General features: G+C 47.6%; 1 protein-coding gene across 1 annotated transcript in view; it reads right to left on the bottom strand.

Annotated features, from left to right (window-relative positions):
• The window catches only part of PPM1H (protein phosphatase, Mg2+/Mn2+ dependent 1H), a 291,732-nt gene that overhangs the window by 86,450 nt on the left and 188,945 nt on the right, over positions 1 to 16,337 (bottom strand). The window contains exon 5 of the mRNA XM_065934722.1: positions 9,006 to 9,090. Within this exon, the coding sequence (XP_065790794.1) occupies positions 9,006 to 9,090 (85 nt within the window). The remainder of the gene's footprint in view (positions 1 to 9,005; positions 9,091 to 16,337) is intronic.

Here is a 16,337-nt window from a genome sequence, read left to right as displayed (position 1 = left end):
CTTTGCGGCAAGTGCAGCAGGAGCAGATGCAAGGAGGTGGGAAGAAGCAGGGGCTCCTGGAGCGGCTCTTAGGAGAGAACAGTGTGGGACAGACAGGAGGCAGGAGTGTGGCTTCCTGGGAAACCTGTCCTGCTGCAGGAGGTCCCCTCCTGCAAAGGGTGATATACCCTTGTTGTCCGACTCTTCGTGACCCCATGGACTGCAGCACGCCAGGCTTCCCTGTCCTTCACCGTCTCCCAGAGCTTGCTCAAGCTCATGTCCATTGAGTTGGTGATGCCATCCAACCACCTCATCCTCGGTCACCCCCTTCTCCCCTTGCCCTCAGTCTTTCCCAGCATCAGAGTAAATGAATCAAAGTACTTTTTAAAAAAACCAACTTTTCAAAGAAATATACAAATGGTACAGTGCTCTGATCATGTGCATACAGGTGGGTGACTTTTCACAAACTGAACACACCATGCAGCTCGCATCTAGATTAAGCAACTGAACATTTACCAGCATGCTAGTGTCAGGACCCCATTCAAATCCTGCTGCTTCTCCCAAGGGAAGCACTAGCCCCATACTTTCCAGCTGTGTTTCCCTGTTTCTATCCATCCTATGGAATCCCATAGGTTGGAGGTTGAATCTGCAAAGATTTATCCATGTTGCTGCATGTAGTTACAGCTTGTTCATTCCACCCTGTGACTGTGCAAAGTTTATTTATCCATTCTACTCTCCGTGGGCAATTGGAGAGTTTCCAATTTGGGCTCTTACAAACAGTGCTGCTATGCACAGGCTCATCTTTTGGTGTAAACAGTTGTACACACTTCGTTAGGTACACAACAAGGGGTGGAACTGCTGGGCCAAATCCTTTTTCAAAGAAGTTATTCCAACTTCCACTCCCATCAGCAGAACGTGGAACGTATAAACACTCCTGCGTGAAATGAGAAGACACATTCCAGGACAGGAATGTAAACTCCTCTAACTAGAAAAATGGCATATGAATTAACTTTTTAAATATTCTAGACCCTTCAGTATGTGAAAGCAAGTTATTAAAATGAGGGTTTTCAGTGTTCAACACAAATCTTCTTAAAAAATTGAATAACATCTCTCCTCTTTCTAGCTCTTAGGGGAAAAACTCCTGTCAGGTTATACGAGAGGAGTACTGGAAGCCTTTAAATTTCAGGATTTATCCAGATAGGAAGTCTAAGGTCACAAATGAAATGAACAATGTCAGCCAAGGGACTTCCCTGGTGGTCCAGTGGTTAGGAATCTGCCTTGCAGTGTGGGGGACACGGACGGGTTCAATCCCCGGCTGGGGAATGAAGAGCCCACATGCCATGAGGCAGCTAAGCCTTGACACAGCCGAATAAATAAATAGATTTTTAAAAATTAAAAAATGATGCTGGCCAAGCCCAGGTGACCACTAACAGTCACACGAGTGGTCAAAGGAGATGACCATTCCAGAGCCAAGGCTGCCTACCTGGTGGATGTACAATGCTGGAGAAGAATATTCTACCTCGGGTTAAAAGAAAAAAATGAAGGAAAAATGTGAAATGACTGAGACCTAAATATGTATGGATTGGAGTCTTTGATAAAGAATTCTGTCTTAATTTGTCCTTAAAATCTCAAAGTAGCAAAAGTCAAGCTTGTATAGATAAGCTATTACAGAACTGGATATTAAATAAAATTCTGTCTGGTTTATGCAAATGTCAAGGCAGGTTCACATTTAAATCTCGACATGGGACCACACTGATCAGCCAGAGAGAAGTAGCATCCTCCCAAATCCACTTTAAAATTGTAAAATTGAGATCTTATGATAAAGCAGCCATATGGACACTGGAATACAAAGAGAGATATTAAACAAAATTGCCTAGATTTGTCAACTCCACAACAGTTATAAAGTACAGAAGGAGGGGTGAAAGTGCTCATGTACATCAAACATATAAGGTTTCCATATTCATATGCCTACTGCTTTTTATTCCCAAGTAAAGCTCTGTGGAAAGGCACTCATTTGTAGAGTGAACAACTCATGTCGGCGAAAAGAAAAGGAAAGTGAAGTCGCTCAGTTTGTCCAGCTCTTTGTGACCCCATGGACTGTAGCCCACCAGGCTCCTCCATCCATGGGATTTTCCAGGCAAGAATACTGGAGAGGGGCGCCATTTCCTTCTCCAGGGGATCTTCCCGATCCAGGGATCAAACAGAGTCTTCTGCATTGCAGGCGGACGCCACCAGGGAAGCCGAATCTCCAATCTCTTTGCATAAGCGAACGGAATTGAGAAATTATAAAAGACCACAGTAGTCCCAATGGCAGGGGGGGCCATGAGAAAGTTCCTTATATAGTTATATTTAAAAACTAAGAAATGTTATTTTGTCTCTGATCTAGGTCCTCCTGTAAGCCCTACAAATATTAACTCATTAATGCTCACCCCTATTCTGTGAGGGTCCCGCAATTGTCCTATTTCACAGATAAAGCAACTGAAGCATAGAACACATTTTATAGACAGTTAAGGTTTTGCCCTAATAAACCTCGCTGAATCCTGTCTACCTTTCTCAAAGCATATTTAACTTTAATGTACTTGAAGTATGTATGACATCATCTTGCTTCCTTACACTAAGATCGATTCTTAAGGACCTCATGGGCAGATGGCTCTGACTTTCAGTGCCCAACTTTTTTTTAATCCATTTATTTTTTATTGTGGTAAAAGTCACAACATATAAAACACACGATTTTAACCATGTTTAACTACACAGTTCAGTGGCACTAAGGACACTCACGTTATGGTGCAAGTTTCACCATCGCCCATCTCCCCAAACTTTCTCCTTCCCAAACTGAAACTCTGTCCCCATTAAACACTCATCCCCCATTCCCCCACCCCTCCCCGGCATCTGCCAGCGTACACTCTGACACTGTGAGCCTGACTATCCTAGGTACCTCGTATAAGTGGAATCAAACAGCACTTGTCTGCATATTGGAATCATGTGCCCAGGTTTTTATTCAGAATATTTCAGGGGACAAGGACTACAGAGGCTAAAGATTATGTATATGTAGCAAGATGGACTATTTTTTTAAAGAAGAAAATGTAGGAACTCATTCTCATGATGATTTGGTTCCAGTGTGTGGGATTCATTTTCTTAGATCTGCACAGTAGATTCAGAATGCCTCCAGGCCAGGTCTCTGACCTCTCCTAACCTGGAAAAAACCAGACATCCATTTATATTAATTAAAAAAATCTGGCTCTAGAAGTGGTAAGCTTCAGTTATCACGGTTAATGTCTTCAGAGTCTTCCCTGCAGCCAGGCTGTGTTCCAAGGGCAGCCGAATATAAATTCTGCCTCTGCAGCCCTGGGTGGTGTCAGTTTTATGCTCCAAAATTCTGGCTTCTTCATGATGCCTATGTGATCAATGGAACCTATAGTAAATATGAAAAATGTCAACCACTTTAGCCTGCCATTGTTTTTTTTTAATTCAAGATTTTGAAACACATGTAGTTTTTTGCAAAAGGGGGGTTAGAGGGGGCGGGAGAAGGGGTTGGAGTGCATCTGTCCCTGACTCAGAGGTCAGGCAAAGCGAAGTGGAGGTAAGTTCTCTCGCTGTGACTGCAGCCAGGCTCCCAGCTTTATACCCGGCTCTCGTGGTTAATGGGGCTTCCCAGAGGGCTCAGGATAAAGAATCTGCCTGCCAGTGCAGGAGACGTGGGTTCGATCCCTGGATCCGGAAGATCCCCCGGAGAAGGGAATGGAAACCCACTCCAGTATTCTTGCCTGGGAGATTCCACAGACAGACGAGCCTGGTGGGCTACAATCCACAGGGTCACAAAGAGTTGGACATGACTGAGCGCACACGAGCCCAAGGTTACGGGCCAGGCTGAGGTGGTGGGACAGCCATTCTTACTCACTAGTGCACCTGACCCTTCCAATTACAGCCTCTTGTCTTAAAAACAGGTACAAGCTGAAGCAATACACTTCCTGAGTGTGAAAAATCCCAGAGAACCAAGAGGCACAATGCTGTCCCCTTGAAACTCTTTCCAAGTTCAGTACTAGGGAAAATGGCAGACAAATCAAATCAGACTCGGTGTAGATGGCTGGGGGCAGGTCCAAGGACACCATCAGAAATCAGCTCAGATAATGCTGCACTTGTGTGCATCCACTGTGCATCTGAAACCCACTTTCATCTCCTCTGCACATTGCCCTTGATGATAAACAGCTGCCGACTTGGATTATCTACAAGGACAGACGTACGTTATTGGGAGGCCTGACGATACCAGCACATCTTAATGTAATCACATCATAGTTTATAAATACGTCTCGGCAGAATGGAGGGGAAGCCATCGCTCTCACACCTCAGGGCTGGAGAGGTCTCCCATAGGGGGAGATCTGTTTCTGGCTGTCCCCTGAAGCAAGAGTGGGGTGATTTCCTGGAGACTACAGCATCAGTGCAATAGACTCTGCTGAGAAATGCCCATAAACCAGACTGCTTTCCCTCCCATGTGGGTCTTGACTCCACCAGAATATTCTGTCCAGCTTGGTGGACCCTGTAAAATATTTTATTTCCATCACCCTGGAAACATTAAAAAAATTTTTAAAAGGCCCAGCGAGAAAAGAGCAAGGCTTATTTGTGACTATGATCATCAGCTCTCCCCAGCTGCTGGGGGGCAGAAGTGCATGGCCCCTGACCCCCTCCCTTGCACACCTGCCACATTCCATGTGAACACGTCAAACCCTCAAGCCTGCTTGATTAATCACCCAGCCCAAGAATCTACGGAATAAAGTTCACGTTACCCGGAGAGCTATATGAAGGGCCCTCTGAGGTCAGGATGCAAGACCAAACAAAATTAACGTGCCTGCCACATCCATCATCTTGTAATCTGCTTCCAGTTCCATAATCCCTGGACGTCTGGACTGTGCATACCAAGAACATTTCTGTCCGACGCGGATCAAAGCAGTTCATGCACAAAGGGCTCTGAAGCCTCCCCACTCCCACGAAAATCATTAACCAGTTCTGCAAGACAAACAGCCCTGGGACTGCAGTCATCTGCTCAAACCAAGTCTCAAGGGACCTGGAAGTTTTCGGGATTCTCTCATAAATGTTTCTTTAGACATAATGACAATAAAATTTGATTTGACCTAAGAATGAGGAATACATTGGTAACTTTCCAGCAATATACTAACTCGTTTAGATCATGTAAAGGATACAACAGCTCTCACTGCATAAAATTGTTTTACAATTAGTCCAAGCGAACTGATGTTCCCCAAAATAAACTGGTAGGATTAGACTGTAACCTGAAATCAGAATGGATATATTGTATTTTATATTATCATGAGATGACCTTTTAAAATAATTGTCCACGTTTATTTTATTTTTGGCTATAGGTCTCTGTCGCTGCGTGGGCATTTCTCTAGCTGCGGAGAGCCGGGACCACTCTCCAGCTGCAGCGCCGCTCTCTAGTTGGGGCTGCTCTCATTGCGGAGCATGGGTGTAGGGTGTGGGGGCTTCTGGAGTTGTGGCGAGTGGGCTCAGGAGCTGAGGCTCCCGGGCCCTGGAGCACAGGCTCAATAGTTGTGGCTTCGCTGCTCCACAGCAGGTGGGATCTTCCCGGATCAGGGGCAAACCCGGGCCTCCTGCATGGGCAGGCGGCTTCTTCACCACTCAGCCACCAGGGAAGACCCCCGAGATGACTTTTCATTGTGATCTCGGGGCCTGTGATGGATATTTCAAGGGAAGTATTCCTACACATTTCGCTCAGGAGAAAGGGAGACGCAGAGACGTTGCGAGAAATCCAAGGTCACCCAGCACTTGTCCAGGCTGGGCTGAGAGAAGTCCCCGTCACACCTGTGTTTTCCTCTCACAACTGACCTTATTTTCAAGCTTTTATGCTATAAACCTCCCAGTTCTCTAAAATATGGTAAAGATTTGACCACAAGTTTATTTTACGCTACTAGCCCCCTAGTTCTCTCAAATACTTCACCACAAAGATTTGCATCACAGATCATGTGAATATTATTCATGGATTTGTTCATTTCAAAGCATACATTCCTAGACTTCTGACAGAATAGGAAGTTGGGCAACCAGGATATTTTATGTTTTGGTCATTTACACTCCCACTGTCTGAGAAGACAAGTTTTAGGTATAATTTCCATGTAGAGAAGTCTGTATGGTTTAGCAGCAAGGATGAAAAAGAATGAAGACAGTGTTCTCACCCTTAGAAATTCAGATATTAGACTCAGTTTGTGGGCTGAGAGTGTCCACTGATTATGCAAGAGTGACACCCAAATACACATTAATTTTGGGAACATCAGGAGTGATTCTTAAATAAAAATAAAGGGACAGTATCACTGTGGTTTACAGGCCAGTAGAATCTGAAGCAGCAAGACTTTGATTCATCCAACAGTAAGCAAATGAGAACTATGTGTCACGAAAAATAGTGCATTTGTTATTTCATTTCATCCTTACACCTGCCTTCTGGTGTTCTCTGTGCCCATCACTGGCAATGAAACGGGGGATCAGTGAAGGACATTCTAGAATTCATAGACAGTCGTGTGACGAGGCTGAGCTCTGAAGTCGCACACATCTTATTCCAACCGTCCCCAGGCAAGCCACTGACACCGGAATCCAAATCTGAACAAGGTCAGCACTCGCCTCCCTCCAGAAAAGTTAATGTTTTAAGCTCTTGGTACCATTTTTGCCACGCCAAAAAAAAAGTGAAAGTATTTCGAAATACAAAAGTGAAGAATCTGCTATTAATCATCACCTTCAGCAGGAAAACAGGAAATGGTTTTTACTGAGAAGCACGGAGGTGGTGAGGACAGGGTGGGCCTGAGGCTTGGTGGGGCAGGCCACAGAGGCATACTGCCTGCGGTGAGGGGTTTTGGGGGGATGGTGGGGAGGTGCGGGGTGCTTGGATGCTGATCCAGACATCAACATGAGCACTTCAGTCAACAAATCCTGATCAATATCAGCTCTGTGCTCAGTAACAACAAGGTACGATGCCTAAGGTAAGGGGCCTGCCCCCCAAAGACTCAGCCTGGAAGCGGGGAGACAGAATGAGGAATAAGCAATAAAACACCACGCGGGGACGGCTACATTACGGGCTTCCACACGCCACGAGGCGAGCACTGGGGACTGGCCCCCGGAGAGGGGGAGGCGGCACGTCCTGGAGGAAGCGACACTTCCTCTGGGATCTCAAGAAATAAGGAGGAGTTTTCCTGGCAGAGAAGAGGGGAAGGGCTATCCAGGCAGAGCTCATTTCCAGAGGCACAGAGGTTGGAGAGATCACGTTGTGTCTTGGAAGATGGTTCTCCATGGCCACAGCCCACCACATACCCTGTCAGAGGTGGGGGCAATGCAGAGATGATGCTGGAGAGGTGGGCGGGAAGCCCGATTTTGAGTCTGCCGTTTGTGAGGAGCCTAAGGGTTTTAGGGAAAGACGTGTGAAGTGTGAAGATCATGATGGAGGCTTTGTGGAAGATGGGCTGGAGAGAGCCAAGCAAGTGGCAGGCAGGCCGGCTGTTGTGAACTCTACTTGGAAGGACCCTCCCAGCAACACAGCCACCCAGCTGGTGAGTTTAAGGATGGGGCCAGGGTGAGATCCTGCCGCTGCTCCCTTCTCCCTGCCCAGACAGACAAAGTGAAGCGCTCTAAAATCTGGGCTGCCCAGAAAGAGTCAAGTTTATTAGCTTGTAAACAGCAACAGATGGGTTCAAAAATAATAGTAAAAGAATGAAGAAATGCTTTTTCTCCAGCTTAGACTCCTGCTGTCTTGTGGACCAGGTTAACCACCCAAATCAACACAGCTCAGCTATTGAGTAAAACCAACACGACACAGTCATGGGAACTGAGGGAAGCTGGGGCTTCTTGGGCTTCTACACAGGTTCCTGGGCTTCCCCGGTGGCTCAGATGGTAAAGAATCTACCTGCAATGCAGGAGACCCAGGTTCAATCCTTGAATCAGGAGGATCCCTTGGAGACGGGAATGGCAACCCACTCCAGTATTCTTGTCTGAAGAATTCCATGAACAGAGGAGCCTGGCAGGCTACAGTCCATGGGGTTGCAGAGTCAGACATGACTGAATGACTCTTAGTTTCACAGAGCTTCTTGCTAAATCAACCAAAGTCATCACGTCCTGACTATGCCCACGTGCCAGAATTCAGAGACACAAACGAGTTCCTTTCAGAGTAGGCTGCATCAATTCTTTTCTAAGAGCAGAAGGTCACTATCTTAGCCTTTTACCTAAAAAGAAAGTCAACTGGCAAGAAAATACATCATCCACAGACTATATTTGCAGCTGGTTCCCAAGATACCCACTGCAAAGCAGTCCTGGATAATGACCATCATCATGACATCAATCTCATGATCATAAGCCTAATGCCCTATGTCTGGGATATGAGGGCAGCACATTTACTCCATTTTCCAGAAAACTCAAATGTTCAATGAAGCAAAAATTCTCAAGATCTGATAAACCAAACAGCCCTCCTAGAGTCCGCTCATAATTTTACTCCAAAGAGTGGGATCTACGTGGAGAATCTATTTTCAGGTTAGACACAGATTTCGGATTTTAGACACCTGCATTTCTCCAGAAGGGCCCCTGAGACTTTGTATCGGAGCATGAAGTCATGGGGTGTCATTGGGTTTCTGGGCTGCCTCCCTCCTCACATGAGATTAACACTCATCTGTACCCTTTGAGTTAGAGTGGGTGGCAGGCCTGGGGACAAGGTGTCCGCATTCTTGAACACCACGCTTCAGACTGTATGTACCAAATCATTACAATAAGCAGAGCGCGCTGTGTCTCTGATTGGTCACAGATGGGAGAAAGCCGGCCTCCATAATAAACTCACGGAGGTGGAGTGTGTTGTCACACACGAAGCCAGGGTGTGTGATCCAGGAGGTGTGTATGTCGGGGGAGTTAATGCCATATGTCATTTTACTGCTGTGGGTCTGCTCCCACGTCAATAGCCACGTGTTCCTCTGAAACGGCTCCGACACCCTCCCCGATGCAGCGGCGCCCCGCCAGACCCACAGGACACTTACCAGGTACTGCAGCCGCTGCCGCTCGGTCTCAGGTGTGAACTCCGAAGACATGGGGATGATTTCTCCGTTTCTGATGATTATGGCCCTGCAAGGGTGAAAAGGCATGTCAGCAGCCAATCTCATAAGCACTGCGATTTTGTGATGACTCCACAGCTTGGTTCAGAATACACACGAAGCTCTCAGGGGACTTCCATTCCTCCAGCCTGCATAGCAAAGCTCATGTAACCCACTCTGGAGTCCTCACCACACCGCAGGTATCTCTAAGAGCACGACATTCTCTTCTTCTGCTAGTTTAACGCCCAGCACCAAGCATACTGTTCGGCACATGACAGGTGCTCAGTGAATAAATGGATGGATGGATGAATGATGCACAGAGGCTCACCCGAGGCTAGTGCCCTCCAAGAGAACTTCCTGTGATCCTTAAAATGTGTGCCTTAATCTGTGCAGTCCAAGAGGGCAGCAACCAGCCCCATGTGAGTACTGAGCATTTGAATCACGGTCAGTGCAAGCTGAGGGGCTTCCCAGGTGGTGCTAGTGGTAAAGAACCCATCTCCCAGTGCAGGAAACATAAGAATCGTGGGTTTGGCCCCAGGGTCAGGAAGATCGCCTGGAGGAGGGCATGGCAACCCACTCCAGTATTCTTGCCTGGAGAATCCCCATGGACAGAGGAGCCTGGCGGGCTAGAGTCCATAGAATTGCAAAGAGTTGGTCCTGACTGAAGCGACTTTAGCATGCACGCACACAGTGCAAAATGAATATTTCATTTTATTTCACTGCAATTAATTTAGCTTTAAGTTAAGCAGTCACAAGTGGGCTAGCGCTAGAAGTAGCCGACAGGGCAATTCCAAGTGTCTGTTACTCAAAGTGTCTGTGCGCCCCCAGCACGGGCCTCACCTGGGAGCTAGGTAGAAATGCAGACTCTCAGGTTCCCCGCAGCCTTCCTGTACTGGAATCTGCCTTGTCATAAGATTCCCAGGAGATGCGGAGGCACATTAAAATCTGAGAGCAGCTGACCTAGACTCCTGAGTTTCTAGGGTAACATCTTGGGTCGAGGGAAAACCGCTGTCATCTCAAAGTTCAGGAAATTCACAAACTCCCAAAAGTGTGCCCAAGAGCTACTGCTGACTCCAGGACTTTTGAGAGAACAGAGCTCCCCAGAGCAGGCATCTAAAGGAGAGGACAGAGGATCGATCGACGGCAACTTTCCCTAAGCCTCTCCCCGTGGAGCCTCCCGTGTTCAGACCTTGCTCTGCAGCAGTCCCTGCAGCACTGACTTCCCAAACATCGATCCGCTGCGGTGGAAGGCTGCCATTTCTACCACAAACGCAAGTGGCTGGGGGAACTGCATTCTATTTGAACCCCAAAGCTCCCCAGTATCAGGGAGCCATAGACCTGCGGGCCCAACACACTTCTCTGTGAAAACCCACAGGCATGGGGAATACCATCAATGAGCTCAGCTCTAGGTGGATGCCCCGTTGACACGGGGAGGCTGCATTCTTTGTGCCGACAAGCCCCTGGTACCCCTCACTCCCTGACTTGGAAACAATCCCTATTAATGGCTGCAGCTGCCAGACACCTGCCCCGCCCCCTCCCCACCTGTGCCCAGTTGCTGTTGTCATAGAAACTGGTGGAGGGGGGGCAGGCAAGGGAGGAGATGACAAGAAAAATCTTGGGGGTGTCAGAGAATTGATGGATCCAGGAGGAAAACGGTGGAAGCTGTAAGGAAATGAAGTTTGGGGAGACTGACCCTGGGGAGAGGATGCCTCGTGTTGAAATACACACCTCACTTCTTTTATTATGCTGCCAAAAAATAGGACAAATGAAAGATCCCTTGTTATAAACCCAGAGTCACTTGTAAAATGCAACCACCTCCCCCTACCCCAAGAAAGGTGATACCAACCATTCACAAATCAGTGCGAGTTAATTGAAATTGTCTTTGTCCTACTTATCAGCTGAGAATAACTGTAATGAGAGAGGAGGAGTTTTGGTAGAGGATGGAGAAACTTGGAGAACTTGAAATAAGGGGTCAAGAATGTCAAGGTTAGGGCCTAATCTTTTTTTTTCCCTTATTGTGGTAAAAGTCACATAATATAAAACATACTATTTTAACTATTTGTTTGTACAGTTCAGTGGCGCTAAGTACATTCACATTATTGTGCAACTCTCAACCTCACCCATCTCCTGAATTTCTCACCTTTCTAAACTGAAACTCTGCCCCATTAGACACTAACTCTCCATCGCCCCTTCCCACCCACCTCCACCCCCCATTCCCGTGGTATCTACCAGTGTACTTTCTGACTTTGAATTTCATCTCATATAAGTGAAATCAAACAGTATATTTCTGGACCTAATGTACGTTGGAATGCATTTTTAAGGTTAATATATGCCCTATGGACAGACTGTACCTTCTTCTTTTGCCCGTCCTATACAGAAAGTTCTCATTAGTTGTCTGTTTTATACAGAGTAGTGCATATATGTCAGTCTCCTAATCTCCCAATTCATCTCACCCTCCCTCACCCCACTTGGGGTCCATTCTTTTGTTCTCTACACCTGTCTGTTTCTGCTTTGCAAATAGCTTCATCTGTACCTGGTGAAGTAAGTCAGAAAGAGAAAAACAAATGTTGTACACTGCACACATGTGGAATCCAGAAAAGCGGTGAAGGGCCCAGTCTTAAAGCAGCAAGAAGGGCTCTGGGGACACGGGGGACTAGAGCAAAAGGCATTCTGCAGCAAATGCCCACGGCAACCTTCGGTTTCCAAATTTTTCCTGGAAGCCAGCCTTAACTCTTTTCTGTCCCTTTTCCTACATGGCCCCTGAGTTCCAGCTTCCAGGCTCAGACTAGACAGGTGGATGGCTGGGAGGGAAGTAAGGGCCAGTGAGGAAGAGGAGGAAGGCAGAGAAGGGGAGGGTGGGGTGTCAGTCAGAGTGGCCTGTGGGGAGCAGCCAACAAACGTCCAACCAGACGTGGAAGAGTCTCCTCCAAGACCCAAGTGTCCCGAGGTCAGGGGCCTGCTCCGTTTGGGTCTGTTATATTCCAAAATGCCTGTCACCAACAGGAGCCCCATGAATATTAACTGAATATAAGAACAGATGAGAGATGAACGGATAAAGACGATGTGGTACATATATACAGTGGAATATTACTCAGCCATAGAAAGGAATGAAGTTGGGTCACTTGTAGAGATGTGTATGGACCCAGAGTCTTTAGTACAGAGTGACGTAAGTCAGAAAGGTATCATTTAGTAATGCATGTATGTGGAATCTAGAAAATGGTACAGAAGATTGCGGGGCAGGAACAGAGACAAAGACACAGAGAATGGATGTGTGGACGTGGGGAGGGGAGAAGGGTGGGATGAATTAGGAGATAGGGTTTGACATGTAGATACTACCATGAGTAAGACAGACAGCTGGTGGGAACCTGCTTATAGCACAGGCAGCTCGGCTCAGTCTTCTGTGATGACCTGGGGAGCTAGGGGATCAAGGTTGCCAGGAGAAATATCAACAACCTCAGATGTGCAGATGACACCACCCTCATGGCAGAAAGAGAAGAGGAAATTAAGGGTCTCTTGATAAAAGTGAAAGAAGAGAATGAAAAAGTTGGCTTGAAATTCAACATTCAAAAAATGAAGATCATGGCATCTAGTCCCATCACTTCATGGCAAATAGATGGGAAAACAATGGAAACAGTGACAAACTATTTTTTGGGGGCTCCAAAATCACTGCAGATGGTGACTGCAGCCATGAAATGAAAAGACTCTTGCTCCTTGGAAGAAAAGCTATGACGAATGTAATATATTAAAAAGCAGAGACGTTTGCCAACAAACGTCCATCTAACGAAAGCTATGGTCTTTCCAGTGGTCATGTATGGATGTGAGAGCTGGACCATAAAGAAAACTGAGTGCTGAAGAATTGATGCTTTTGAGCTGTGGTGTTGGAGAAGACTCTTGAAAGTCCCTTGGATTGCAAGGAGATCCAACCAGTCCATCCTAAAGGAAATCAACTGTGAATATTCATTGGAAGGACTGATGTTGAAGCTGAAACTCCAATACTTTGACCACCTGCTGCAAAGAGGTGACTCATTAGAAAAGACCCTGATGCTGGGAAAGATTGAGGGCGGGAGGAGAAGGGGATGACAGAGGATGAGAAGGTTGGAAGGCATCACAGACTCCATGGACATGAGTTTGAGTAAACTCAGGAGATGGTGAAGGACAGGGTAGCCTGGCGTGCTGCAGTCCACGGGGTCGAAAAGAGTCAGACACAACTGAATGACTGGACAGCAATGACAGAGGGGAGTGGGAGTGAGGCCCGAGAGAGAAGAGATCCATGTCTACTTAGAGCTGATTCACTTCGCTCTACAGCAGATACTAAACAACACTGTAAAGCCACTAAACTCCAAAAAAATAAAAAGAACAGAAGGGAGAACTTAGGAGGAGCCCTGCCTTGAATCTGAGGGAGGAAGAGAACAGAACCAGGAGGCAGTAGATGTTCGCTTACGCCAGGAAAGTGGGGTGCATGTCACAGCACGGACAGGGAACTTCACTTGGCCGTCTGCTCCCTCTGCCATCTCTCTTTCTCCTCCTGCTGACTGGGTGAGTCCACCCATCACTCCCAAGCCCGGGGCCTTCCCTGCATCAGGCACTCCCTCGGCGCTCCCAACCTCTCCCTCTACTGGCTCTCTGTTCACGGTCCAAAACCGTGCTCAAAACACTTTGTGATTAAAATCAGACAGAAGCGAAACCAAAACCAAACAAATATTACTCTCCTCATGTGAAACCCACTTCCAGGGTCTTTTTCCTTTCTTGGGAAACCAAGGTTTACACCTCGTTTGTTTTTTATTTTCCTTTAATATCTTCTTTTGGAGAAGGAAATGACAACCCACTCCTGAGTTCTTGCCTGGAGAGTCCTGTGGATGGAGGACCTTGGTGGACTGCTGTCCATGGGGTCGCATAGAGTCGGACACGACTGAAGTGACTTAGCATGCATGCATGCATTGGAGGAGGAAATGGCAACCCACTCCAGTGTTCTTGCCCGGAGAATCCCAGGGACGGAGGAGCCTGGTGGGCTGCCATCTATGGGGTCGCACAGAGTCGGACACGACTGAAGCGACTTGGCAGCAGCAGCAGCAGCAGCAATATCTTCTTTAATAAGGCATTACAGCACAACTGAGCCCCTAGTATGTCAGATAAACATGGAGATGCAGATCCATCCAAAGGAGAAGGCAAACAAACGTCACCTTAACCCCATTCCTTCGGCAATTCATGGAAATACAGAATACAAAAGGAGCAATTCTGTGTATCTGAACAAGTCTTTGAAGACACCGTAACAATTTTACAATGAACTTTGCTGTGATCTGTTAAAGAATCTTCAAATTAAATAATGAGGATGTTTAAAAATTGTAATCTTCTACAGCAGATTTAAGCCAAACACAAAAAACCTGACACTCAGAATCTACATTCAAGGTCTCTCTGTCCACATCTCCCACGGATTCCTTGAGAACAGGTAAACTCATGCCTTGCCTCTCTCTTTAGCTGACTACTCTCATGCGTCTCCAAACAGCCTCTTTGCTGCTACACTCCCTGGGCATGACCTCATCCCCCACTTACCAGGCAGCATGTGTGGGTCCTTCCTGACGCTGACTTCTGGGACACCCCTCCCCCTGGTTCCCCCCTGACCTCCCAGGACACCTCCCCTCTCAGACTCCTCTGCACCTCCTGCGTGGCTGTGAGCGGCCACTCTGTCCTTCTACCTCTCTGCCTGGGCACTCACTTTCCACCTTCTTAACCCCCAAGCTTTGGTTTACAGGCCTCTCCTCCGAGCCCCATGAGCCTGGTGCTTCTTCTAATATACCACACGTTCTGTTTTGTTATTCCTTCCTTAACTGTCCACCTCCCGAGCCGGCCCATAAGCCCCTAAGATGAGAACCATGTCTGGGCTTCTCACACTATGCCCCACTACTGTGCAGAGCGAGGTAGTGTCAAGCAGGACTGGCTACAGAATTTCCAAAGTCCTAGGCCAAACAAAAATGCAGGCCCTCTTGTTAAAAAAATTCAGTTCAGTTGCTCAGTCATGTCTGACTCTGAGACCCCATGGACTGCAACATGCCAGGCTTCCCTGTCCATCACCAACTCCTGGAGCTTGCTCAAACTCATGTCAAAAAAATAACACATAGTTATTAAAATTTTTAAATTATTTTTTCATGTTAAAAAAAAATTAATGGGAATTTAAAGACTGTGACAACAGAGCATGAAGCCAAATATGGGGGCCCTTCTGAGTGTGGGGTCCTGTGACTGCACAGGTCACACCCCCTGAAACTGATCCTGACTGGGTGCCCTTTACCGAAAAAACCATTAGCTTTAACAATTGCATATGCCGATGACTCCAAACATCCCTTCCAGCCCACACATCTCTGCCGCGCTCCAGCCTAGAACAGCCAACTGCCAGCAAACACTCACTCAGGTACTCACTGGTGTCTCGGATTCGGCATGTTTCAGACTTGATCATCCTCCCCCTCAGCACACCCCCAAAATTGTCCTTCCGGCATTCCCAGATTCAGGGAACAGCAGCCCTTTCCACCGAGGGGCCCACTGCTGAAGCCGTCCCAGCCTTCGAACTCTTCTCGCCCTGCATATCCAGACAGGCAGCGAGCCTGTGGCGCCCAATCCCAACAGCAGGCAGAGCTGCCCCGCCTGGGTTTCTTCTGCTACTGCCCGGGTTCAGGCCCCATCAGGGCTTGTCCGCCTGCTCAGGAGCTCTCAGCTCTGCCCTCCTCTGACCCCTGCTCCCCAGGGCCACCGAGATCATTTTAAAGCATCACACCCTGCCCCCCACCGCAAGCCCCTGGGGGCCTTCCCAGCATGTGCAAACTCCTTCATTATCTGGGTTCTGCCTCTGTTTCTGGTTTCAGCCTCACACTTGCTATTCCTTTCCCACTCCGTCTCCTTCACCTGGCCCACCGACTCCTCTCTGAGACCCAGCCTGGGAGCACGTCCTCCCAGTCTGCCTTCACTGCCGCTTCTGTCAGCCCATGGGGTCATGCCCCGTCTCTCTGATGGATGACCTCTGTGACTGTCCCTAACTCCTGAGGGCGTTTTCTGGGCAGAGCCTAAGCCCTGGCCTCTGAAGATCCGGCACTTGGAGCCTGGTCTGTGACAGACACACAGGAACTATTTGGTGGAGGGGTAGGTGACTAAGTAGACATGAGTGAGCTGGACTTGCATGGATGAACCGATGTGTCCAGGAGTGACGGTCTCAAATAAGACTTTTCTCAATAATGTGACCTGTAACGGTCTAATTTTTTATGGTCTGAGTCCTCAAAAGTCCATAAGCCTTCC

This window comes from Muntiacus reevesi, chromosome 4 (genome assembly GCF_963930625.1).
Source record: "Muntiacus reevesi chromosome 4, mMunRee1.1, whole genome shotgun sequence".
Lineage (NCBI taxonomy): Eukaryota > Metazoa > Chordata > Mammalia > Artiodactyla > Cervidae > Muntiacus > Muntiacus reevesi.
This window is presented reverse-complemented; position numbering and strand designations above follow the sequence as displayed.